Source organism: Pseudomyrmex gracilis, unplaced genomic scaffold (genome assembly GCF_002006095.1).
Source record: "Pseudomyrmex gracilis isolate BER0280 unplaced genomic scaffold, ASM200609v1 scaffold_6, whole genome shotgun sequence".
NCBI classification, from domain to species: Eukaryota; Metazoa; Arthropoda; class Insecta; order Hymenoptera; family Formicidae; genus Pseudomyrmex; species Pseudomyrmex gracilis.
The window spans coordinates 98,292-121,929 of NW_018020590.1; the positions used below are offsets into that span (position 1 = coordinate 98,292).

Consider the following 23,638-nt stretch of genomic DNA (forward strand, 5'->3'; position numbering starts at 1 on the left):
TAAAGGCAGCCTTACACATTCTCTTATAGGGCTGCGTTCGGGGAGAACGTTATCAGCTCTATTGCGTAGTTCTATTTTTGTTTTACATCTAATGAACAATAAAGATAAAATGATGCAACAGCGCTGATAGCGCGCTCTTCGAACGCAGCCTAGGTCTGGCCGCTCTCAATCTTCTCTCTGCTCTGGTTTTACCAATTTTACGCATTTCCGTTCACAAGCACCGCGATATCTACATTTTGTGCACACCAACTACAGTCTATTTTCTAGATATTTCTAAGACATTTTTCAGACTTTTGTGCTGTTCGGAGATATATCAGCGCACCAAGCAGAAGCGGGAATAAACACACAAATTCCAAAAAATTTGTCGTTACCGTTCGAGCAAATTGGTTTTGCTTCGTGACTAATGTTTGATGGCGCTATGGTTCCGTTGACGAAACCGGAACAGACTGATATGTAAAAGGGATATGGTTAGGAGCGAAAATATTTCTCAGCAACATTGATCCTTCCACTATTTTTCAACTGGCTATTTTTCTTGTCGTAAGTGCACGTACTTTTTTGCTGACGCGTATAAACTCCGCAATCGCACGTATATTTAGAACGCCTACACCTTCTTACACTTTCTGCAGCCGATATTGAAGGTGTAAAAGGTGCAATGAAATAAAGCGCGAAAATAAGACGTCGCATTTCAAAGTATAAGAAAATCTTCTTGTACTCCAAATTAATTTCTAAAATAACAAAAAACCAACAAGTGAGTCAGGTGTAAGTAACTCTAGTTGTTATACTCGAGTATCTTAAGAAGCATAAATTTCTCCAGCGAACATGAAAGGTTGGCTCCAACGTGACGAAGAAGGGAGAATAATCATAGATAGCAATGGATATGTCACTATTCAATGCGAAGGTAAAAGATTGATACACATACATATATATATATACATATATCTATTCTGTAGACTGTATATGAAACTATATGTATATTATATTATAACTCTACTGTTGTGCAATAACTTAATGTTGAAGTTCTGTATGTGTTACCTGTTAGCAAAAAGTTCCAACGTAACCGTCGTCACGGAAGTATCGTTTCTCGGTCTTCTTCAATCGACAACATAATTTTTAGATTTTATGCAAAGCATAGCGTATGTTTTGCTACAGTGGTCTTTGTATCTGCGTTCTGACATAGACTGGCGCTTTTGCCATAATATTCTTTATATATTCTTTTGACTTAGACTGGCGTATGGACTAGTTAGTTTCGGTCCAAAGAGCCATACTTGCACCACCAATCTTACCTGTTAGCAATAATGATGTATACATATCATTACTATAATATCAATAATCATTAATGAAGTATGTATGTGTTTATGTAAAACAGAAGAAGATTTTGTATTCCAAGTGCATCTTTCTGAGATTGATGTTAATGCAGAGCAAATGTGCTTCACTGTTAATGACAAAGAGGTGTATTTTGATGTCTATCCCTTTGTGGAAATGATAGAAAATGAGCATGAACCTGGGAAAGTAGAAGAGCGAACAGAAGAGCGGACAGATGATGAGCGGATGATAGATGAGCGGACGACAGATGACCAAGTAGATGATGAGCAGATAGACGAGAGATTAGAAGAAGAAAGATTAGAAGAAGATGACAGATTCGCCACAGCAAGTACAAGTAAAAATGGTAACGCAATTTTTCCATGGTGCGACGCCTCTACTAAAATTTTTCTGAAAGAGTATAAACAGAAGAAAGAACTTGTAAAGAATAGGAAATTGAAAAACATGAAAGTTGCATATCAACAGATATCACAAAGTCTACAAAAGAATGGCTTTAATGTGTCTCCACTGCAAGTGGAAAACAGATTCAAAACACTCAAACGTGCTTATAAGAACATGATAATACACAATCGAAGAAATGGCAGAGGAAAATATATTTATAGTTATGAGCAGTAAGTTTGTTTGTTTTTTTTCATTGGAGTTTTTGTATAAGCCACTTCATCTACTACTCTCTTCCTGAGTATAAAATATATATTAAATGCATCCATAGGGATCTAGATGAAATCTTCTCTTACAAAGAGTTTCTAGCTGATTTGCAAGATGGAGAAGTAAATGAAGAAGGTACAGACTTAGAGTAAGTATACTATATTATCAGGATTCTTTATAACAAATTATTTATTTATTAATTACGCAAATATTTCTTAAAGATCTACAAGAATTACTAGAACAAAAAATGCTCATAGGAATTCTACATCAAATAATGAAGCAGACTGGAAACAAAATGTCAGATTGGAAGCTCAACACGCAAAGATGATCGAGAATTTGCAGAATTGCCAACGTACATTAAAGGCTCTAGTTACAAAGATGGACAACAGAAGTAAAAGTGTCACTGAAACGCAAAATAAAGTCTTACAGATATGCACAGAAATACGAGATATGCAAAAAGAAGCATCTGCTCGTACGGAAGAGCATAGACAAAAAGCTACCAAGCAAAGAGAAATGAAGAATAATTTGCTTCAAGAAATTTTGGCAGTTTTAAAATCTAAAAAAGAAGTATAATACAGTTAATACAAGATAAAAGTGTGTTTTTACTTATAATAGTTATAAAGAGAAATATGATTTATTTATTGTGTTAAATATAATCTGGCCATCTCTCTTTTATAATGGGTCATTTCTACAAATTCTGATTGATTGTAAAATTAGTTAATTAAGATAAGAATCAGATATGATTAATTACTTTTGCTAATTAGTAAGTACAAATTGATTATTGTCAATGAAATAAGAAACTTATAGATAACACTGATCGGCAAAATTCACTTTTTATAGTATGTAACAATAGATTATATATTAACAAATAATCTTTTATTTTTTTTTCAAGAATGAAGAGCATGTAAAAAGCAGTTATATATATTTACATTGAATAAATATTTACATTACAAGATTGTAAACATATAAGAAAAGCTTTTTGCTGATCAGTGTAATCAGAGATGATAAAACTGAATCTATACGGTGAATTTATTTTATAATTTTTGTTATGTAAAATATTAATAGTACTTATGTTACTTAGAAATGGAATTGTGAAATAGATTTTTGTATTACATATATATCTTTTTCCGTAAATCTATGTACATATGCATGTAAGAATAGAATTAACTTTTCCTGTATCTTGTAATGTAGAACATATTGAAACAAGTTTTAATTAGGTAAGAAGAAATGCAGAGCTTAAAAAAACCCAATTTTGTACACAATACTATGTGGACCATCAATTTAAGCTATTTGGCCTTACTTAAAAACTTGCAAACTTATTATTTCTTTTCTGTATATTATATTTACAAAGGAATAAACACGTTAAGTAATGTACATATATATTTATCATACAAGAGCATGCGATAAATATATATGATATACATTATTTAAACAATGATTGCATAAGTATATTAGCAAGAAATTTGTCTTGGATGTATGTGACACCAAGAGTTTGTCGTGTTCATTCACTTCTCATTCAATGAGTGAGTTTTACATACTCGTTTACATACTAAAACTGATATATGTGTGTTAAAATTCAAGAAGACAAAAAACTACTTATACTAAACTATAACAGTGAATTATAATTGTTATCCGGCAGGTCATGAATGTTCGACTAAGGGATCAATCTTGATACCAAATATATTTACCGTCAAGGATATTTACTTAATATGAGCAAAAAGAAGATAGAAACCATATGAAATCCTGTACTCAGGGACCTGTACTATTGTTTCTGCCTTGTATGCCAGCGTTATGTCCACGGGCGATGCACATTGGCAACTCAGTTTTTCAGGATGTGAATAGAAATGAATCTCACGCTGTGAACATAGCGCGGACCAGAACCACGTCCACGTTTGGACAGCGCACGTACCGTCTTGTCGCTCGTGGGTACGTAGTTGCCAATGTGCACCACTTGTGGACACAGCGCTGGCTTACACGGCGGATGAGCTATTACTATTTCATATGGCCCTGGCCGATCTCAGTGCTCTCTTTGGTGGGAAGTATGAAGAAATCGTGTGTAAGTTTTTCCGGGGTATCGTGGATACGAGACCTAAACCGATCTGACGCAATCTGACGCGTGCATGAAGTTGGATACGATTGGAGATTTGTTTCCTGTCGCTCACATGTCTCGCGGTTGTGCGTAACATATTTTTGTATTTATTAACGTATTTATTAATTTATTGGTAACAATGCACGTCTTAACGAACAACGGTAATCCGAACGCTTTGAAGTTGATCGTCGCGTCTAAGTTAGCCGGCGAGTCTGTCACCGTTAAAATCGTCGAGCCCAACAGTGAGTCTTAACCTCATCTTTGTCTTTTATTATATATTGATTTGTAATTGCATAAACGATTAGCGCTAGTAAGGAACAATCAAATATTGAGGAGAAACAGATTGTATATGTTGATATTTCTTTTGTAAACACTTTCAATGAACATATACACATAAAGTGTATGTGTATAGTATTTTTATGGATGGTTTCTACTTTGTAATTCCCATGCAATAAGAATACATATTGTGTTATGTGCAGAGGCTCTTCTAGGTCGTTTACCTACATTAACCACATCCTCAGGATCATCTTTATTCAGTGTCTCTTCAGCATTACAACTTTTATTGCCTGTACCCAAAGACTTGGAAGTTTCCAATAACAAATGGTTGGAATGGGAAATTTCTCAGTTACAAGTATAAAAATATGTTTATTATAAGTTTGTGTAATTTACATAAGTGCAGGCTAAAAAGTTAAAATACTTTTATAATTCTTGAAAATATGCTATAGTCTATTAAGTTTTACATATTTGATACAAAATTATGTGAAACACATTGACATTTAATATATCTTTTTTGCAGCCAACTATATTGAGTTATGCTAGTGAAAAAACTTTAAAGATTTCACAGAAAACTGACTTATTGTCTTTGTTAAAAGATCTCAATAGTGAATTAAAAGATAAACAGTACTTAATTGAGGTAAATATTAAAGATATCTTATTTTGTGTTATTAAAAAGTTTGTTTAAACTTTTTTTTTTTTTAATTTGTTTTTTTTAGACACATAGTAATTTATCACCAGCGGATATTTCTATTTGGGTGAGTCTCTGGAGCACTGTATTTGTTTATGACATCGAAGATCTTTCTAGGACATTACCAAATGTCACTAGTTGGCTGGCTAACATTGAAAAGCAATTAGTTGTTCAGGTATAATATTATTATTATTTATTATTGTATATATAAACTTGCAATTGATTTTAAATTTATATCCAATAAATTCTTTCTGAATTATTCAGGAATCTATCAAGATGTGTGTTAAAGAGTTCAAGTTGGAGAGGGGTACAAAAGCTGTTGCAAGTATTGAAGCTGCTTCCTGGTTCCCCAGCAATACAAATTCAAGTTGTCGTGTGCGTAATTTAGCATCAAGTGATGTGAGTATATGGTTACTTTCAATGTACTTTTAGTAAACATTCTTTACAAAAAGACAGTGAATCTTTTTTTAGACTTAAGTAACTTATTGGGCTCATTAATAGACATATATATTACAGCTTAGTCCAACTAAAGAGAAAGAAAAAGAGATAGAAGTTATTAGTCAGGAAGAACTTCTTAATGTGGAAAATAACTGGACTACCGGACAATATCTAGAAGTTAAGGAAAATTCGTATCCTATGTAAGTTGCAAAATTGAACAAACTTACATAATTGACACAAGTTTGTTCATTTATATATGTTTAATGATTCATATGATGTTACTTTAGACTGCCCAAAAAAGGAGAAAGAAACGTCCTAGTAACATCGGCACTTCCTTATGTTAATAATGTTCCGCATTTAGGAAATATCATCGGTTGTGTTCTTTCGGCTGATATTTTCGCAAGGTTTGTACAATCTACATTTTACAAATCTTGGTGTTTTGTAAACTTGTATTACATGTTGACTTCGTTGTTTGTAGATATTGTAGACAAAGAAATTACAACACTCTATACATAAGGTAACATTATTATTAGTTTGTGATGTACACAAAAAGATAAAACTTGCATCTTTTCGTTAAAATAATTTCAACTTCAAGTGGCACCGATGAATACGGCACCGCAACCGAAGCAAAAGCTTTACAAGAGAAAACAACTCCTCAAGCTATTTGCGATAAATTCTTCGACATACACAACGATGTTTACCGTTGGTTTGGTATCGGATTTGATTACTTCGGTCGTACCACTACGCCTGAACAGACTGAGTATGAGTGTGACAATTTGTTCTTCTTTCGTTCTTTTCTTTGTTGTTTTCACCTTGTCGCGTCTTTTCAGAATTGTTCAAGCGTTTTTTCTAAAGATCAAGTCGCAGGGTTACGTGTTGAGTCAAACTGTGGAGCAGTTGCATTGCGAGTTTTGCGATCGATTTCTCGCCGACAGATTTGTGGAAGGCACATGTCCTGGATGTAAGTACGAAGACGCGCGCGGTGATCAGTGCGATGGCTGCGGCCATCTCGTAAACGCGGTCGAGTTAATAAATCCTCGATGTAAGATTTGTAGCAATAGACCCGTCATAAAAAACTCGGTGCAATTCTTTCTGGATTTACCCAAGGTAAATTTACATGATTTGTGTTTGAGTTGGCGATCTTGTTAAACAAATTAAATATCAATTCACAAGCAGCATTATTTTCTTAATGCAGGTAGAACAGAAATTAAAAGAATATTCTTCTACTGTGGAGAAAGGATGGTCTAGTGTCGCGAGGGTAGTTTCAAGAGCGTGGCTGCGCGACGGTCTCAAACCGCGTTGCATAACCAGAGATCTGAAGTGGGGTATACCGGTTCCGGTGAAGGGCTATGAGAACAAAGTGTTCTACGTTTGGTTCGACGCTCCTTTCGGATATATCAGTATTACAAAGAGATACACCAAAGAATATATGCAATGGTGGCAACCGTCTCAGGATGTAAAAGTCGACTTGTGCCAGTTTATGGCAAAAGATAATGTTCCATTCCACGCAATAATGTTTCCCGCTTGTCTGTTGGCAACTAATCAAAATTACACATTGATCAAGTATTTAATGGCAACTGGTACGATATCTTCAAAAAATATATATACATATATATTTTACATAATTTTGTTTTTTTTTTTAGTATTTAATTTTTAAATTTATTTTTTATCTCGATTTATCTATTTAATATTTGTTCTGCTATTTTTTTTAGAATATCTGAATTATGAGGATAAGAAATTTTCGAAATCTAGAGGCATCGGAGTATTCGGAACCGATGCTAGAGACACCGGCATTCCAGCCGATGTATGGCGATTTTATTTAGCTTATATCAGACCAGAAACCCAAGACTCAAATTTCAACTGGATAGACTTAGCTACAAAGAACAATAGCGAGTTACTGAATAATCTTGGCAATTTTGTTAATAGGTTTGTAGTTTTCCTCTTATTTTTTCTGTGAGCTAGTAATAACGTCTCAATAATGTTGCTATTAACGTTTTCAAATATTCGTTCTTTGTTACAACTAGAGCCTTGATGTTCTGTCAGAAGTTCTTTGATTCTAATATACCACCGATAGAACAGCCGGAAGAGGCGGATTGGACCGTACTGGCGGAGGCGCAACGCGAATTGACGTCTTACATAATTGCCATGGAACAGGCTAAGTTGAGAGATGGCTTGAAACACATTTTGGCGATTTCGAAGCATGGCAATCAATATATGCAATTCCAACAGCCGTGGGTGAAAATCAAAGGGACTGACGACGACAAGTAATAATTTTATCTTATTTTAACATTTTTCTCATTAAGATATAACTTGCTCTTTTTTTATTTAAATTTTATTTAAAATTAACAGGAAGAAAGCTGGCACCGTTGTCGCAATTTGCTGCAATCTGGCGTGTCTTTTATCCGCTCTTCTCGGTCCCTTTATGCCCACTACGGCTAAGCAACTGAGATCTCAACTAGGCTTGAGTAACAAAAATTACGGATACATTCCCGAGACAATAACAAATATGCTACCAACTTGGCACAAAATTGGCAAGCCTAATCCGCTTTTCACCAGAATTGAAGATCAAACAGTGGAATTGTTACGCAAAAAATACGCCGGACAACAAGAAACTAACGGAAAGATGCCGTCCGAGACGAGTAAAGAATCTGCTAAAACGTCGGAAAAGAGCAAAGAATCTGCTAAAATATCGGACAAAGACTGTCCCAACAATGTTGCAGTATTAGAAGCTGCTATTACAAAACAAGTTAATAAACTTTTTAAAACTTATAATTTTTCTGCACACATAATGTGAAAAACATAATCGAAAATTTTCTTTTTCTGTATAAATTGTAAAACTTGCTTTATGACATTTTGTTTTCAGGCCAATTTAGTAAGAGAACTGAAAAGTAAACATGAGAAAAGCATCTGGCAACCTCAAGTAGAAATATTATTGGATTTAAAGAAAAAACTTGCTGCTCTCAAAGGCGTTGCGAACACATCTGAGAAAAACGCAAAAAATAAAAAGACGCCCGTGTCGCAACAGAATGGCTGGGTCTCGCAACAAGGTTAAAAGTGCTTGCTCTTATATATTATTTACGATAATATGTCACTTTCGCATTCTATTACGTGACATCACAATTTTATGCGAGAATTGTATATTAGATAAGATGAATGTGCGTGTGTACGAAAATTAAATCGAAGTATTGTTCGCGAAAGTAAAGCAATCTTTAGTAACTCAAGTCACAACATTGAATAGAAAACAAAAATTTAAAGGTAAAAATACCTTCATCTTTTTTCTCGCTATATGTAGAATACACAGATATAAAGATGTAGTAGTATGTCAAAATTGTGTACAGCAGAATCTCTGATGATTCAACTCTCTTCTGTTTCCCCCATTTTTTGGCACAGATTGTGCGTCACTGTACAACATGCTTCCTTTATCCTCATGCCCTGTGCAGCACATTTCCTTTATTTTCACAGACTAGCGACTCTTTCAGTTCATCTACTTTTGTTGTTACAGGACATTCCCGCTTAATTTAAGTCGTCGGAACCGAATAATCATGTCCACTATCTTTCACAGTTTATAAGGAACTGCTGTGAAATCAAAATAGCAAGAATCTGATTTGTGTTGACATCATCATGAAATATTTTCTATGTGTATACATATGTATTTGCTTACATACGATTAAATAATCTGGACTATGACACTACGCTTTTTACAAGAGTAAATATGCTACATCTATATATCTGTGATAGAATAATTTTTAACATTCTAGTAAACAAGTTATTTTATGCTATTTAACAAGTTAGTGAAATAACTTACTTTAACTTATTTTTTTCGACGCATGACATGTTACATAATGTCTACAATTAGAAGAAAAAATTAGTTAAAGGTAAGAAAGTACACATTTTTTTTCTTATTCGGAAAGATATTTAATTTAAAAAATACTTTTTACGTAACACGATTTGTGTCTTTGACTAAAGTCAAAGAGTTACCTATTGAACTCGTGTTGGAATTTGGAGACACTAATGTTTCTTTATTAATTAGTTTGTTTCGGGATGGGTAATTGTACTCTTTATCGTAAGAACGATTATGAGAGAATATTTGTACTTTATTTAAAAAATACGTTTATATATTTCCACGACTTATGTTTGTACACACGACAATAGTCTGACAAATGTTTTACGTAAGAATTATAAGTAATAATAACTGCCCCCCAAGAAGATATCAACTTAAATAACGCTTCTTGCTACTTCTCGCACTGTCCCCAAGTTACATCCAACTATTTCCATCTGACAAGTTATTGCGCTTCAAATAAAAAAACAAATGTTTTTATTTATGAAACAATCATCTAGTGATCCTACGAAAGAATCTTATAAGAAATGTAATTTTAATAAGACTCGTATATAAGATCCAATTGTAAAAGTTGACAAGGATGCATAAAAAACCGCAATAGTCACGAAATAAATATACTACGTAATACGATTAAAATGATAAGAAGTGAAATGTTGTATCTACTGGTACTGTTTTGTCATTAATACTTTTTGGAAGAACTTACTCGCTTCCGGGAGAAGTAAGACGACATTTTTTTTAGGCGGTGCTTTACCCTTTAAAAACATCTTATTTTTCCTGCTCATCATTATCGTATCGTGTTTTGTAACGCTCGGTGCGCATTTCGAATTCGTCGCGTAGAAAATCAGATGCTCGACGGAGAATATAATAAGTGAAATTGCCATGCCGAAAAGCAGAAAAATCAGAATCGGCGCCGCTTCGTAGATCGTCACGCTGGAAACGAAAGTTTCCTCGGTCGGACAGTAAGGCCTCTTGGACGATTGACGATGTAGCTCTCGTCGTCGAAGTCCCGAGGTAGATATTTTTATCAACCTATTGACATTTTCTCGTATATTGAGAAACATAAAATTTCCTGCGTTTAATGTTTTACGATAATACTCACCCTATTTTGGTAATTTCGTGAAATTGACTGTTGAGATTACTCCAGAGACCCAATTCGGAAGGCTGTAACAAGTGAACCTCCGTGAGCTGGCAGATCATCTGTTTGTCGAACGATTGTGCGATGGTCGGATAGATATCGTCCGGATCGGCATGGTAAGCGAAGCCTCCCTTCTTGATTCTCTCCACACCCTCCTCGATCGTGAGAAATTTTTTTGACTCCGGTATAGCGTCCCAATATTTTTTAAAGTATTGCACTTCCGGTTGTTCATTCTAGCGGAATATCAAAACTAGCCAGAACAATTAAAGCTTAAACAGACTTTAAACTGTTCTGTAACGGATTGTGCTTTTACCCGGAAGAGGTAGTTTAAGAAGACGTTTTGCTTGGCTGCGAACTTCATTCCACTGTGCGCCAGCGAATACAGCGAGTCGTTCATCTTGCGGATCGGATCGTTCAGTCTGGCCGACACGATCGCTGCCGAGTAATAGTTAAACACCAACAGACCGAAGACAGTGATCTGAATGAAAGCGATTCGAGCGGCAGATTGATCGGCGAAAGACGGGAAACCTGATTATGAGATCGCACAATAACAGGAAACATTAATAACGATGTATCGATGTCGCTGTTGATCGGCAAATACCTTGCTGACACAACGCGCCGACGGTAATCAATGCTGAAATACTGCATCCGTCGTATTCTTCGGTGCGTTCCAGCTTCAATATGAGAGACAAAATGGGAATGGTGATCACGACGAGTATGATCATCATGTACCATGCATCCACAGCGAACGGCTTCAGAATTATCCACGGTTTCATCTTCATCGCCGGTATAGTGCGAAACACGAAGCAGGTTCTGGTTAAAAGATTATTTTGTTTTTTACTTTATATTCAGTTATATTATTGTTTATATTGCTATCTATCTATATTGCTACGTTATTGTTTTTATATACACACATGTGCGTGTATTATGTTATTAACGTATTAGCTAGTTTTTCAATTAGAAATACCGCGTGGGCCATTGTTGAAGAATGACGCGTGCGAATCCGTATCGTTCGATCGTCAAAATACACGGATAGTAGCCAAGGTCAGCTACGCCCTTCTTCAAACTCCCCATCACAGGACCGTTGCTGTCGTTTTTCTCCCAGCGAGTGATCTCGATGACATCCAAACTGCGAAAACGTTCGCCGGGTGATCGATGCGGTAGAAAATACACGCAGGAATAACTCGCAAACAAAGCGTAAGAATTAATTACGTGAAATTGTAGATGTTCGAAACGTGCGAGAGAAGAGTGTACCCAAATTTTGACCAGTTGTCCAGTATTGTATTGTCGCGCTCCAAGTACTCTGTTAAACTTACGTTTGACGGTCTGTATACTACCTAAAATTATATTTATTAAAAAATTAGTGATTAAAAACTAAAAAATTATTATTATTATTAGTTTTTTTTTTTTATTAAATCGGAGCTTTACGATCCCGGCCACTTTGACTCGCAATCCGCGATAATCCCGTCGTCTGGAGATCTTCGTGCCGGTCAGAGTGATCACGAGTCCGTCGTCTTCTCGCCAGGTACCGAGAGTAGTGATGTTGAGCACGCCTCCGCGCGTCTTGCAGTGATTGTACACATCGTAGAGAACGTAACCAGACTCGTCCGGCAAGAGGATCGCAAGATCCGTGACGATGCTGAAGCCAGTATCGTTTAAACTCTGCTTACTGTGACTCATGTTGCTCCCCAAAATCAGCCAATTGTACGAGTAATCGAACATGCGATTAGCCGAGGCCTAAATGGATTTTATCTTGGTATTTATTTTCTTATAATTTGACTAACACAATTGCGTCTGCTTGTTTATTATAAATTTACTACAAAGAAAATTGTTCTAGAAAATTTCTATAATAATTAACAAAATATTGCAAGATTCTAACTAAGTCAAAAATGTCGCTGACGTTTTGGCTCGGACATCGTATGTCTAGAAACACGCCTAAGGTCCGATCGGTGTCGAGATATCTCAGAACATCGACTTGAAATTCAGCCGGTTTAATCGCCGCGTATATACCGATGACGTTTAGCAGCTTCACTGTAAGAAAATCGTCTGCGAAGAAGATCGTTGAAATTGCACGCGAGACAGCGAGCTTAACTCACCTTCCACATCTCCGCAAGAGAATCCCACCACTTTGGTCACTTTCTTGTAAACAAAATAATCACGAATAATGTAACTGATTTGGGCGCACTCGGCAATAACGAAGATTCGCAAGAGGAAGATATTTAACAGGTACATCTCTATCTTCGGTATGCGCACCGTGAAAACTATACGATAACGTCCGTCTTCTTACGCTTTTTATAAGAAATTTAGATGAAAGACAATTTTGAACTCGAGACAGCAGAAACGATTTGCGACAGAATTATCTATAACGTCGATTGACATGACAGCATAATCACGGTCGCTTCTGTGATACGCATACAAAGTGTCTCACCGCTACTCGCTCTCTTGTTGACGTTAGATTTCTCGATCAGATTGAAAAAAAATCGATGTTTCTTTGACGAAAACTTTCGTTGGTCCTCTCACTTTTATAATTCTTTGAATTTTTCAACAAAGTTGAGAAAATTAAAGTTTCTGCAAATGCCTTGTCTGGATAATTTAGTTATCGATCAGTTCCGTTGTAGCAGTGAGACACCCTGTAGACGATGTAACACGACGCTCAGTACTTCGATTCCAGAGTTCTCTACACAATTTTTTTACCCTAATTCCCTATCAATTATCCGAACCCTAGCGAATTCATCAACCTATCGATTTGCCTGTCTTGCCGACTATTATCCGGTTGTTTCCTACAAAAGTATTCACAGAAAATTTTTCCCTCCGCCAAGGTCTTCGATGCAAAGTGAATATTTATGACTTTATTACAGCAATATTACAGAGAAAAATTACATTTGTGTGTAGCGTGTGTGTCTGTTCTTTTCTTCGTAAACTAAGTGTACGATAACGAGACACTAACGAACGATCCAATTATAAGTCACTTTCGCGCAGGGTGTTTTACTTGTCAAGGCGAGACGGAATCTTTTTCTTCTTCGAGCAAATTTTCCTCGCTCGAACCGGCGATGTTCGTGTCGTCGCTTGTCCTTGATTCTCTCAGTGTTTTCCTTTTGTAAGTACAAAATTGAGAATTATTTATTTATAGAAATTTTTAATTCACGTACGCGCGCGGAATTTATAAAAGAACTTTTGATATTTTCGAGAAGCTCGGAGAAACACACCTTGTGAATCGATAGTGAATAATGTTCTCGATGACGCACGTCACACTCGCGACGATCATACCGAAAACTAACAGAATCAGAGCCGGAGCGGTTTCGTAGATAGATATGCTTCTCGTGGACAACGTGTCGAGTTGGCACTGAGGTTTTCTGCTTGACCAATATTTTATCTGACGATCGCGCAATCCGGTATTGAACATCTTGTACAGTCTGAAAAAGAGTCATTTCTTCTGGAAACTCATTCACTCTGCGAATCTCTATTGCGCAGGAAAAATTCTAAACTTCTGCTCTGTAAGATTCTTACCCGATCTTCGCCAATTCGGTGAACTGGCCATTGTGACTGGCGTACATACCCATAACGGACTGCTTGAACAGATGAATCTCTGTCAATTGGCAGATCTTGATCGGATCGAACATTCTCTCGACGTAGGGATACGCCGTGTTCGGATCCGTGTGATAGGCCAGAATACCCTCGCTCACTTGCCTCATACCCTCTTCTATCGGTAAATATCGCTTGGATTCCGGCAGAGGATCCCAGCGTTTCTTTCTGAAGTAATTCGATTCCGAGTTGAGTTTCTGCAAGTTTAAAACATCGAAAAACACAACACGACGTTCGTGAAACATCTCGTGAGTTCGATACGCGGATGAATTTTCTCTGTGAAAAAAATGCGTACGTATAGAAAGTAATTCAGATACGGCACAGCCTCCGCGGCAATTCTCAGCTCACTGTCTGCGAGAACCGTTACGTCATCTTCCATCATGTCGAGGGGCTCGCTCAAACGAGCTGACACTATACTGCCCGAGTAATAGTAATATATAATCAAGTTGAACAGGATGATCTGCAGAAGAGCGATGCGACCCGGAATGTGTTTGGGAAAGAAATTCGCACCTGCGACGAAGACATTGTTCATTAAACTGTCAAAACTATGCCTGACGTTATTTCTCTTACCTTGCTGGGCAACAATTCCGATGGTAAGAACCATGGCGCTAGAATTTTCTTCTTCCTTGGTCGACTCCTCGCATTTCATTATTATTTTCATGACGAACATAGAGAGCACCACAAACACGGCGTTCAGGTACCAGGTCTGGCGCGCAAATGGTTTCAGAAAAATTTCGAGCTTGATGTTGTTCGATGACGTGGACAGCAGCATGAAGCAAGGTCTGTATGAGAAAGAGGATAAAAGAGAGAGATAGGATCTTAAACAATGTCATTATTAATTCAATCAAAGCGTCTAAAAGGAGCGAAATATTAATATACCGAATCGGCCAGGCCGCGCCGATGAGATTGGCGTAATCCAATCTCTCGGATACCATAATTCGGGGGTTGCTAGCAAAGTCGATGTAATTCGTCTGTAGTATCTCGAATATCAAGCCGTGCACGCTGTGGCGATCCCAGTAAATTATCTCCGACGCATGCACACTTGAAAAGAAAATTTTGGGAACGGTTTAGCTGGAGATATACAAAACTTTTGGAAATCTATTTAAGAAAAACAAGAGGGAGAGAGACGAGTACGTGAAATTGAAGAGATCGGCGGTGTGAGATATCATCGCGTACACGAACTTGTGCATGCTGTCCAATGATCTGGTATTAATGTCGTGCATGTAATCCTCCAACCGCATATTTTTCGGTCTGTATTGTATCTGTGTGTGATATAAAAAAAAAAGTATTTAATACAAAAAAAATAGAAACCACTACTACTAGTACATATATATTAATCATATTTATTCAACAATTGCAAACCACGCCAGAGATCTTCAGTGTCATGCCGTGCATATTGGCTCTTCTCTGAACCAAAGGCTGGGTTAGATTGATGGTAAGGCCTGTTTCTTGCCGCCACGAGCCCAAACTCGTCACATTCAAGGTGCCTCCTCGATATTTGCAGTGATTGTAAACGTCGTACAGATCGTAACCGTTGCTGTTCATTATCGCGAGCACGAAATCGGTCGTCATGCTGTAAGCGCTGTCGTTCAAAAGCGACACGCTACTGTTGAGCGTTGATCCCAGAACCAACCAGTGATACGCGTAGTCGTACATACGATACTTGGAAGTCTTGACATATTAACGTTTGTTTTTATTTATTTTGGTTTTTTTTTTGTATCAAAAAGAGAAATGTTCAAAGTGACTTTATAATATTATAGGATTATTTACCTCGGCAAAGATAATCACGGCGCTTTCGTTCTGACAACGCAAATCCACGACGACTCCCAAACTCCAAGTCTCGGTGTTCAAGAATTGTCGCATGTTGATGGTTCTGTCGTGTTTCCTGATGATCGTGAATATACCGGCTCTGCTCAATGACTTCACGAAGTAAAAGTCGTCTATAGTGTAAAAAATAAAGACACGGAGGAGGAAATATGCGGTAGTTTTTAATTCTATTTTAATTATCTATAAGTAAATTTTTTATTTTTTTTTTAATATTGTTCCGAGTAAGCTGTAAAATCAATTCACCTACTTGTGGCGTTTCCACAAGAGAATCCCACCACATTCCGCACTGCCTTGTGCACAAAGTAGTCGTGGATAAATTCGCTGTCCATTGCGCAAACATTGAACATGAATCGCATTAGAGCATAAAAAAACGCTACGTACGTTCTATTGCGTTTCATTTCTTTTAATTACCAAACACTGTGCGATTATTAAAGAAACCCGCACGATTTTGCGTAACATCGAGTTTGCTGGCACAGATACGAATGAAAGTAGATATTGTAGAAAGAACAGAAAATACAGTTCGATTAATTTTACAGAGTCATAGCTGCAGCTATGAATTGTTTATCAATGATGAAATATTAAATTCGATATTGAAGTTTGTGTCTTATTGTTTATTTATGTCTACATCGGACATTACAATTTTGACGTTGGTTAATTTATTTATAATTTTACGTCTAACAGATAAATATAGACTATTTCTTAAAATCTAATAATATTTAATATTGTTTTTTGTTTATTCACGCGAGAAAATTTTTTCCTGAGCGATGGGTATGCGTTTCGTCAATTCCGCTAGGCGTAGATTCTGCTGTATATTTTGTAGTTTCTCTGTAGGTATTGATCTATATAAAAAAAACAGTTGAGATTAAATCTTGAGAATGATATTGTTCTTGTGTTTTTCAATATTTGTTCTTTCGTTTAATCGCAGATTGTTACCGGTCGTCGTCAGACCGCATCCAATAAATGAGGTTCTCCGCTATGCAGATCACTAAGGACAGCGCGATGGAAATGCCGATAAACACGAAGACCGGCGTGGCTTCTTGAATCGACAGCGGTTCGGCAACCAACATGTTCCTCGGGCAAAAGGGTTTCCTCGCCGACCAGCGCTTCAGTTGTCGCTTTCTTATACCCACGTCGTACATCTTAGCTAAGCTAAACGGTCGTGTATATAATTGTTGATACTAGGTACTGATATATTTGGGAGAAGCGATGATAATCAAATTATAATTCTCTTACCCGATTTTCAATAGCGGAGTGAACGGGCTCCTGTGTCTGGCCCAAAGCGCCAAGACCGTGCGGAAGAGGTGGACCTCCGTCAGCTCGCATATCATTCGTGAATTGTAATGTCGATCGATGTACGAATACGCGGAATCGACCGACGCGTGATAAGCCAAGCCGCCCTTAGCCACGCGATTCAAACCTTCCGCGAGCGGCAAGTACCGTTTTGCCTCCGGTATCTTGTCCCATCGTTTCGCGATGAAATATCGCACTTCCTCTTCCGTTGACTTTCGAAAGAATCACAAATGCAAAATATGTATAGAAAAGCAGCATATTAACTCTTCGACAATAGACTTAGAATCTCTTTATCGACCTTTCTCTCTCCCTTATAACATAAATTCTACTTTTTGCAAAATTTTTATCTTTCAACGCGGGAGTCAATTGAAGGGTAGGAAAAACAATCCGATCCGCTGGTCGAGGATCAAGTAAGTGTTAACAAAATATGAACGCAATAATCTGTTGTGTACCTGTAAAAAGGAATTAACGTATGGCGTGGGTTCAGCCGCTACTTTAAGATTGCTGTTTGCCAAGTCGATCAGCGAGTCGCTCATTTTCTCGTCTATGTTCTTCAACCGGTCTGATACGACGCTCGCCGAATAGTAGTTCAGGATTAACACGCTGAAAATCATGACGTGCACAAACGCAATGCGGCTCGAGTAACGATCCGGAACGAATACGGAACCTACGAAGAACGCAGTCATCCACAAAAAAAAACGTCCTCCGTGTTTTTTTTTCATTATATTTACAACTTGTATAAATTGACAAAATAATGTAAATCTGAAAGAGCTTGTTAACGAGTTACCTTGTTGGGACATAGCGCCTATGGTAAAAAGAAAAGAAATGCTGTAGCCCTCTTTCCAACTGCGAATGCCTTCTTGTCTGATTAATATCACCAAAATCGATGTGGCGACTATTATCGTGCAGATTATCACGTACCACACCTTAACGTCTAACGGCCGCACAAATTGCTCCGTTTTCATATTTGCTGAGGATATCGTTCGGAAGAGAAAGCAGGACCTGTACGAATACGCGTAATAGTTACGAGTGTGAAACTCATTGCTGTGCGGTGTCAGGTATATGTTACATTCTGATCTCTTCTCTTGAAATTTCTAATAATCAATGTTTTTGTAATGAATATTTGAAGTGTACATCGCGAGAGAAATGACGTTACCGCATGGGCCACACCGGACCAATGATATCCCCCATTCGCAATTTCTCTGACTTTATCATAATTGGACTAGCCGAGATGTCTATCATTTTTTTCTGAAAAGCGACAAACATCGGCGCGGAGTTGTCCTGTCGTTTTTTCGGATTCACCTCCACAAATTCCACACTACAATAGAAAGAAAGAAACAATATCTACAGGAAAAGACAGGGCGTGGAAAGTGAAGTTCTTACGTGAAGTTAAAAAGATCGGCCATGTGCAGCAAGAGCGTGTACAGAAATTGGGATCGACCGTATTTCGCTTTCATGTCGGGATCGATCATGATCTCTTCCGTCGACGTGTTGTAGAACTTTTGCGGCAGCTGCGAGAGATCTCAGAACAATAAACCCGCGAAACTATCGTACATATGTAAACGGAAAACCGTGCGAGCTGATCGATCACTTACTAAGATTCCCATTCGAAGTTTCATGCCGTGCAAGTTTGATCTTCTCTCGTACTTCGACTGTCTAAGTTTAATCGCCACGCCGGATTTCTCGGTCCAGTATCCCAGCGCGGTAACATTCAAAGAACCGCCGCGCGCTTTGCACGGATTGTACACGTCGTACAGATCGTAACCGGTGAGAGACGGCACGGCGATCGTGACATCGGTCACTATACCGAACGCGTCGTCGTTCAGCAATTTCACGGTGTCGTTCAACTTACGTCCCAAAATCAGCCATTTACGCGTCTCGTCGTACATGAGATACTTCGTGGCCTTAAATTAAGCGCAATCCACAAATAATTATTTTTTTCTCTTCTCTTTCAACACATTTCTTAATCTTTCTTACGACTTTTTAAATGTTATTTCCTTCGCATTAATAATACAATATTTTTTTATAATTTCAGATTTTCTACGGGATATTTAAAAGATATTTAACTTCTTCAGACGAGATCTCATCTTTTTTACCTCGGAATAAATCACGGTGTAATTGTGTTCGTCGCACCGCGCGTCCACGTAAACGCCTAAATTGCGATAATTGGTCTGCAAAAGCGTCCTCACGGTGTGCGCCGGTAACGCGATTACAGAGTTGAAATTCCACATCGCCGTCAATACAAAAACGTCGTTGAGCGTCTTAGCGAATTTTACATCGTCTGCCCGTGAAAGAAACCATATTGCTTGTATAAGGTAATGCAAAAATGCGTATACATACTTATAAATAAATATACATGTATTTTTTTCACGCGCACTTTCGAGACTGCCGCAAGAAAATCCCACGATGCTGGAGACGCCCTTGTGCATGAAATAATCGCGGACCATGATATTGTCGTTTACACAGGAAACGAGCACCAGATGCGAGAGAAGCAGTAACGTCCGTCTTTCGAGAACCATTTCTCTTTTAAAATTACATGATTACGTTGCGGGATTGCTCGAGGAACTTGAAGGAGGATAGACCACAGTTGTTTCTCTGACGTTCATTGCGTCGTGAAATATTCATCGCACGAGCTTCTCGTGCATGAATGTTTCATTTTAAGTATTCGTTTCACATATGATATATGTGCAATAATTTCTTCAATCGATCCGCACACTCATCTATTTTCTATCGTTTTTCGTCTGATGATCCCATGCTATGCTCTGGCTTAAAATTTTTAGCGTTATTTCGGAATTACGACCAGAAAATTAGCAATAAAATGTTTTTATTGGAAATATAAGAGATTTTTTTAACACATTGACTGCCCGGTGGTCATCTGTGACCGACATTATTACAGTTTTTTTAGAATGATTAAACTTCAAAAAAAGTAAAACAGTTTATCAAGAGTAACTGAATGCATAGAGCCATAATGGGCACGAGTGACCACCAGCGATAAAATTTGAGTGGCAATCAACGTGTTGTAAGGAAAATTTATAGAAAAAAGTGTGGCAACATTGTGTACAAATAGGACACTGATTTAAAATCACAGTCTCACAGTTAATGTAATTTGTACTCTTTTCGAATGCATCAGGCATTACGTATATTAAGGGTACATTCTGACACGGTGCGCGCTCAGTGAATCGAGAAAATTATAAATAAGGTAACTTATAAATGACTAGTAAACATTATATTGAACGCGATCCCAGTCGTAAGTTCGTGAGTTTGTCAAAAAATTTCCGAGCTAAAATCCATTGGAAATCGACGGGATCGCTCATTGCAGGGCGTATGGCGGAGTGTCGTTGGTCATAAGGTAAAATTTTCCACGTAGCCTGGACAAAAAAAAAAAACAAATCTCTCATCAGATCGGAGAAACAATTGCAACACACAACTAGAAAATCTTAATTGAAGATGTGAAAAAGAATTTGTCTTACGATGTAGAGACGTATTCGCCCATCAAAACAATCGGATTGTAATCGCAGAGTCGCTCCTTGTACCTCTCCCAACTTTCGCACATTCGCGCCTTGAACCCCACCGTGCTGCCGATGCTCTCTGTCATGAGCTGATGAGCTCGCGAATGGCTGCAATAAGCTGCGCACGTAGAAACGGTATTAAAATTTTGCGCGTATATTTAAGAGAAAGACTTTTACAATGTTTAGAGGTTTTTTAATAATTTGATAACAAAAAAATGTGTACATTGACTGTTTGTTATTTCACTTACTTATTGTAGGCACGAAAGAGCACCCGGGCTGAGGAATCTTGCCGTTGTTGGGATAGAAGTCGGCATGTCCGAGCGGCGCCAGGGATCCGAACACCGGACCGCTGGTGTGGATCACGTCCACGAATTGCGCATCCGTCGGATCCAGTCGGTATTCCGGATCGACGATTCCGGTGATGGTCTCGAACAGCGGACTCGCCGGATCCAATCCTTTCGCAAAAAATTTACAGGATATAACGAAAATTATATTACACATTAACGCGTGTATATAACAAGTAATGTAACAGTCGCGCGTTACCTGTTATTCTTCCGATACGACCGTCGTGATAAGCGCCGGCAAAGCCCGCCACATAAGAACCCAGGCTGTGACCGCTGATGTGCACATCCTTGTACTCCAGATTCGAGTCTCGGCTCAAGAACTCGAGAAACTGGCCCAAATATTGGCCGACGATGCGCGTGTTTTTGGCCGCCGTCGGATAGGCGTCAGCCGCCAGAATTCCCCAACCGACGACTATCACGTTCACATCCTGATAAAGCAGATACGCTAAAAATGCAATAAATGTTACATATCTAATTTGTATTCGCAGCGAGAAGAGAAGAAGGCGCGACATTTAATTTTTTAATTTAATTGTTTTCGGACGTTGAGAATTTTATGATTCTCATGTACTATGTGTTTGATGATGTACAAAAACAAAAATTACATTTCCAGAGAGTTGAAATATCCAATATAGATTTTATCGACAATTTTTCTCGGCATTTGACCGACGCGACGTCGAGTTCAATCGCGACGTCTCGTCGATGTTGAGCAACGATATTTTACTGAACATCTTATCGGAATATTCGGTATCGCAACTCTCGACGCCGGCAAAGTCGCGCCGATAAAACATTGGTCGGTACTTTTTTTAAATGTAATTCTTTATATGAAAAAAAAAATAATAATAATTTCAAAACTCTTCCGCGAACTGTCTTTTGGCGAGAGAAAGCAAAACCTTGCGAAAACGATTAATTAGGCCGTTATCGCGCTGACTCTTGAACCGGTCGCGACGTTGTCGATTCCGTGTTTACCGAAATAAGCTGACCCTGATTGTTTGCGAAAGTAAGTACAGTATTGCGGAGAGAGCGAAAGAGAAAGAGCAGAGTGACGCAACATACACACACACACTTGATTCCACCCACCATCTATTAGATCTCGTATCCAGCCCTCGTTTCCGGTATCGCTGAATCCGTGGACGATGAGCTTGGTCGGTCTGCTCTCGTTGAAATGCGACGCGTACAGCACCTCGGTGTTGTTCAGGAACAACTGCTCCTCGCCGAACGGATTTTCCCTGCAATGTCGTAAGAATTATAACAAATCGATATTGCGCGTTGACAATTTTGGAGAGTAAATTTGCGGAACACAAAAACGCGTAGTACGATTAATTTTTGTCGCGAGGAAATAGTAAAATTTTGGCGCATAAAGGAAGAATTTCTTCTTTTGATTGGTTTCTCTGTTTTTTTTTTTTTCAGAAAAAGAAAACGAAGAAAAGAAACGAACAAGAGTAAAAAAAACAAGAAGAGAGAGTCGATCCCGGAGCTGCGATATTCAGACGTCGACGTGACGCGCGACGCGGCGCCTCGGTTATTCGATAGTCAATCAAACGTCAGCGCTGAGAATAGAATACTTGCTGATTGCACGTATCATTAAAAAAATTGATGCATCCTCCTCGCGACTCAAGCCCGCGATAACGTGTCAGGGTGCATGGAAATTAGCCGCGTCGGCGTGTGATTGATTCCCGATCGGCGCCAAGATACTTCTCCCTTGACCAATCATGTGAATATACGTAAATTATCGTGTAGAAAAAAAAATATTTCTTTTCTTTTTTCTCTCTCTCTCTCTTTCTCTCTCTCTCCTTCTCCCTCTCCTCCTCACGAAGAAATATCCGTACCGTTCGCGGCGAGCGGTACGGATAATGCGCAATATATTGTACAGCTAAAGTTTAAAACTAATTTCTGCCTTTTCCAAATTTTTAATAAACAGAAAATAATACGTGACTAAAGGAGATCCAAATACGGTTCTTTTTTTTATGTTTTACTATTATGAATAAATTGCGAACAATTGGGCGATGCAGTCTTTATCAGCTTTCGAGTTGTGACGTTAAATTAGAGCGTGATGTGCAAATTATGGACTAATTCTTCATTCTTTATTCATTCTGTTCTCATCTCTTTCTTTTTCTCTCTCTCTCTTTCTCGTAATTAAGTGAATATTTTTATCAATGTGATCTCGTAAAAAACCTGCGTATACAACAATGATAACACAACTGTACATACCTGGTGTACAATTTGAAGGTAGCCGGTTCACGTTCTACCGCTGTCTGGACGATCGATGTTTGTGCGTCGTCTCTCATTGTCAGTATTGTCTCTTCCGGATACGCTAGAATCGAACAAGTGAAAAATTGATCGATCAATTCGTTAGACGTAAAAAAAAAAAAACTCAAACAGTACGAAACTACAGAAAATAAAAATAGAAAGAGAGTTGCTTATCGGTCAAAAACAAGATACATCGAACAACCGATTTGATTGATACCTGACCGAACGAGAAAGATGATCGAAAGAACGAGAAACTTGGTGACTGACATGGTTGTTCGTAAGGACGCACACCGGCCAAGATGCATTGGATTACTACTTTTTAACTTGGTCAGCTTAACGTCCAGTCGTCATTCATCCCGCGCGCGCTCTCTTTTTGCTCTTTGATCAGCTCGAGGGAGTAAGCGCGATAA

The 23,638-nt window shown here is 38.1% G+C and overlaps 5 protein-coding genes and 1 long non-coding RNA gene across 12 annotated transcripts; 3 read left to right on the top strand and 3 right to left on the bottom strand.

The window, feature by feature from the left end:
- The first annotated feature begins 329 nt into the window (after nt 1–329).
- Nucleotides 330–3,081, top strand: LOC109858313 (stress response protein nst1-like). Of its 6 annotated transcripts, none has more exons than XM_020435444.1 (5): nt 331–748; nt 815–898; nt 1,367–1,931; nt 2,030–2,113; nt 2,187–3,081. In XM_020435444.1, exons 2-5 carry the CDS (start codon nt 820–822, stop codon nt 2,536–2,538), a joined length of 1,080 nt encoding a protein of 359 aa, XP_020291033.1. In that variant the 5' UTR covers nt 331–748; nt 815–819; the 3' UTR covers nt 2,539–3,081. The 6 variants fall into 6 exon arrangements, with proteins under 6 accessions (XP_020291051.1, XP_020291033.1, XP_020291027.1 ...); XM_020435438.1 differs by having other exon boundaries at nt 331–537; nt 627–898; XM_020435453.1 differs by having other exon boundaries at nt 331–537.
- A 979-nt stretch (nt 3,082–4,060) lies between these two features.
- Nucleotides 4,061–10,214, top strand: LOC109858622 (methionine--tRNA ligase, cytoplasmic). 2 transcript variants are annotated; one of them, XM_020436061.1, is made up of 16 exons: nt 4,061–4,296; nt 4,534–4,685; nt 4,851–4,967; nt 5,047–5,193; nt 5,283–5,417; nt 5,535–5,656; nt 5,744–5,860; nt 5,935–5,973; nt 6,052–6,216; nt 6,287–6,563; nt 6,652–7,036; nt 7,169–7,382; nt 7,481–7,720; nt 7,806–8,202; nt 8,320–8,503; nt 10,034–10,214. In XM_020436061.1, exons 1-16 carry the CDS (start codon nt 4,194–4,196, stop codon nt 10,129–10,131), a joined length of 2,892 nt encoding a protein of 963 aa, XP_020291650.1. In that variant the 5' UTR covers nt 4,061–4,193; the 3' UTR covers nt 10,132–10,214. The 2 variants fall into 2 exon arrangements, with proteins under 2 accessions (XP_020291650.1, XP_020291660.1); XM_020436071.1 differs by lacking the exon at nt 10,034–10,214 and having other exon boundaries at nt 8,320–10,011.
- A 7-nt stretch (nt 10,215–10,221) lies between these two features.
- LOC109858644 lies at nt 10,222–11,752 on the top strand. The gene is made up of 3 exons (XR_002250638.1): nt 10,222–10,305; nt 10,439–10,545; nt 10,667–11,752. It is a non-coding gene; the product is annotated as an uncharacterized LOC109858644 (long non-coding RNA).
- A 1,251-nt stretch (nt 11,753–13,003) lies between these two features.
- On the bottom strand, nt 13,004–16,167 carry LOC109858826. The gene is made up of 9 exons (XM_020436464.1): nt 16,086–16,167; nt 15,782–15,951; nt 15,374–15,682; nt 15,146–15,273; nt 14,891–15,052; nt 14,307–14,793; nt 13,937–14,208; nt 13,636–13,848; nt 13,004–13,521 (listed from the first exon to the last, which is right to left on the bottom strand). The coding sequence occupies exons 1-9, from the start codon at nt 16,165–16,167 to the stop codon at nt 13,422–13,424; spliced, it is 1,923 nt and encodes a 640-aa protein (XP_020292053.1). The 3' UTR covers nt 13,004–13,421.
- Nucleotides 16,168–16,571: 404 nt separating this feature from the next.
- Nucleotides 16,572–20,099, bottom strand: LOC109858831. The gene is made up of 8 exons (XM_020436478.1): nt 19,225–20,099; nt 18,724–19,032; nt 18,512–18,639; nt 18,285–18,446; nt 17,581–18,205; nt 17,072–17,340; nt 16,772–16,987; nt 16,572–16,677 (listed from the first exon to the last, which is right to left on the bottom strand). Exons 1-8 carry the CDS (start codon nt 19,645–19,647, stop codon nt 16,572–16,574), a joined length of 2,238 nt encoding a protein of 745 aa, XP_020292067.1. The 5' UTR covers nt 19,648–20,099.
- A 131-nt stretch (nt 20,100–20,230) lies between these two features.
- On the bottom strand, nt 20,231–23,627 carry LOC109858635 (pancreatic lipase-related protein 2-like). Its single transcript, XM_020436100.1, has 7 exons — nt 23,446–23,627; nt 23,190–23,292; nt 22,059–22,207; nt 21,181–21,426; nt 20,886–21,092; nt 20,599–20,755; nt 20,231–20,496 (listed from the first exon to the last, which is right to left on the bottom strand). The coding sequence occupies exons 1-7, from the start codon at nt 23,531–23,533 to the stop codon at nt 20,439–20,441; spliced, it is 1,008 nt and encodes a 335-aa protein (XP_020291689.1). The 5' UTR covers nt 23,534–23,627; the 3' UTR covers nt 20,231–20,438.
- Between the last annotated feature and the right edge of the window lie 11 nt (nt 23,628–23,638).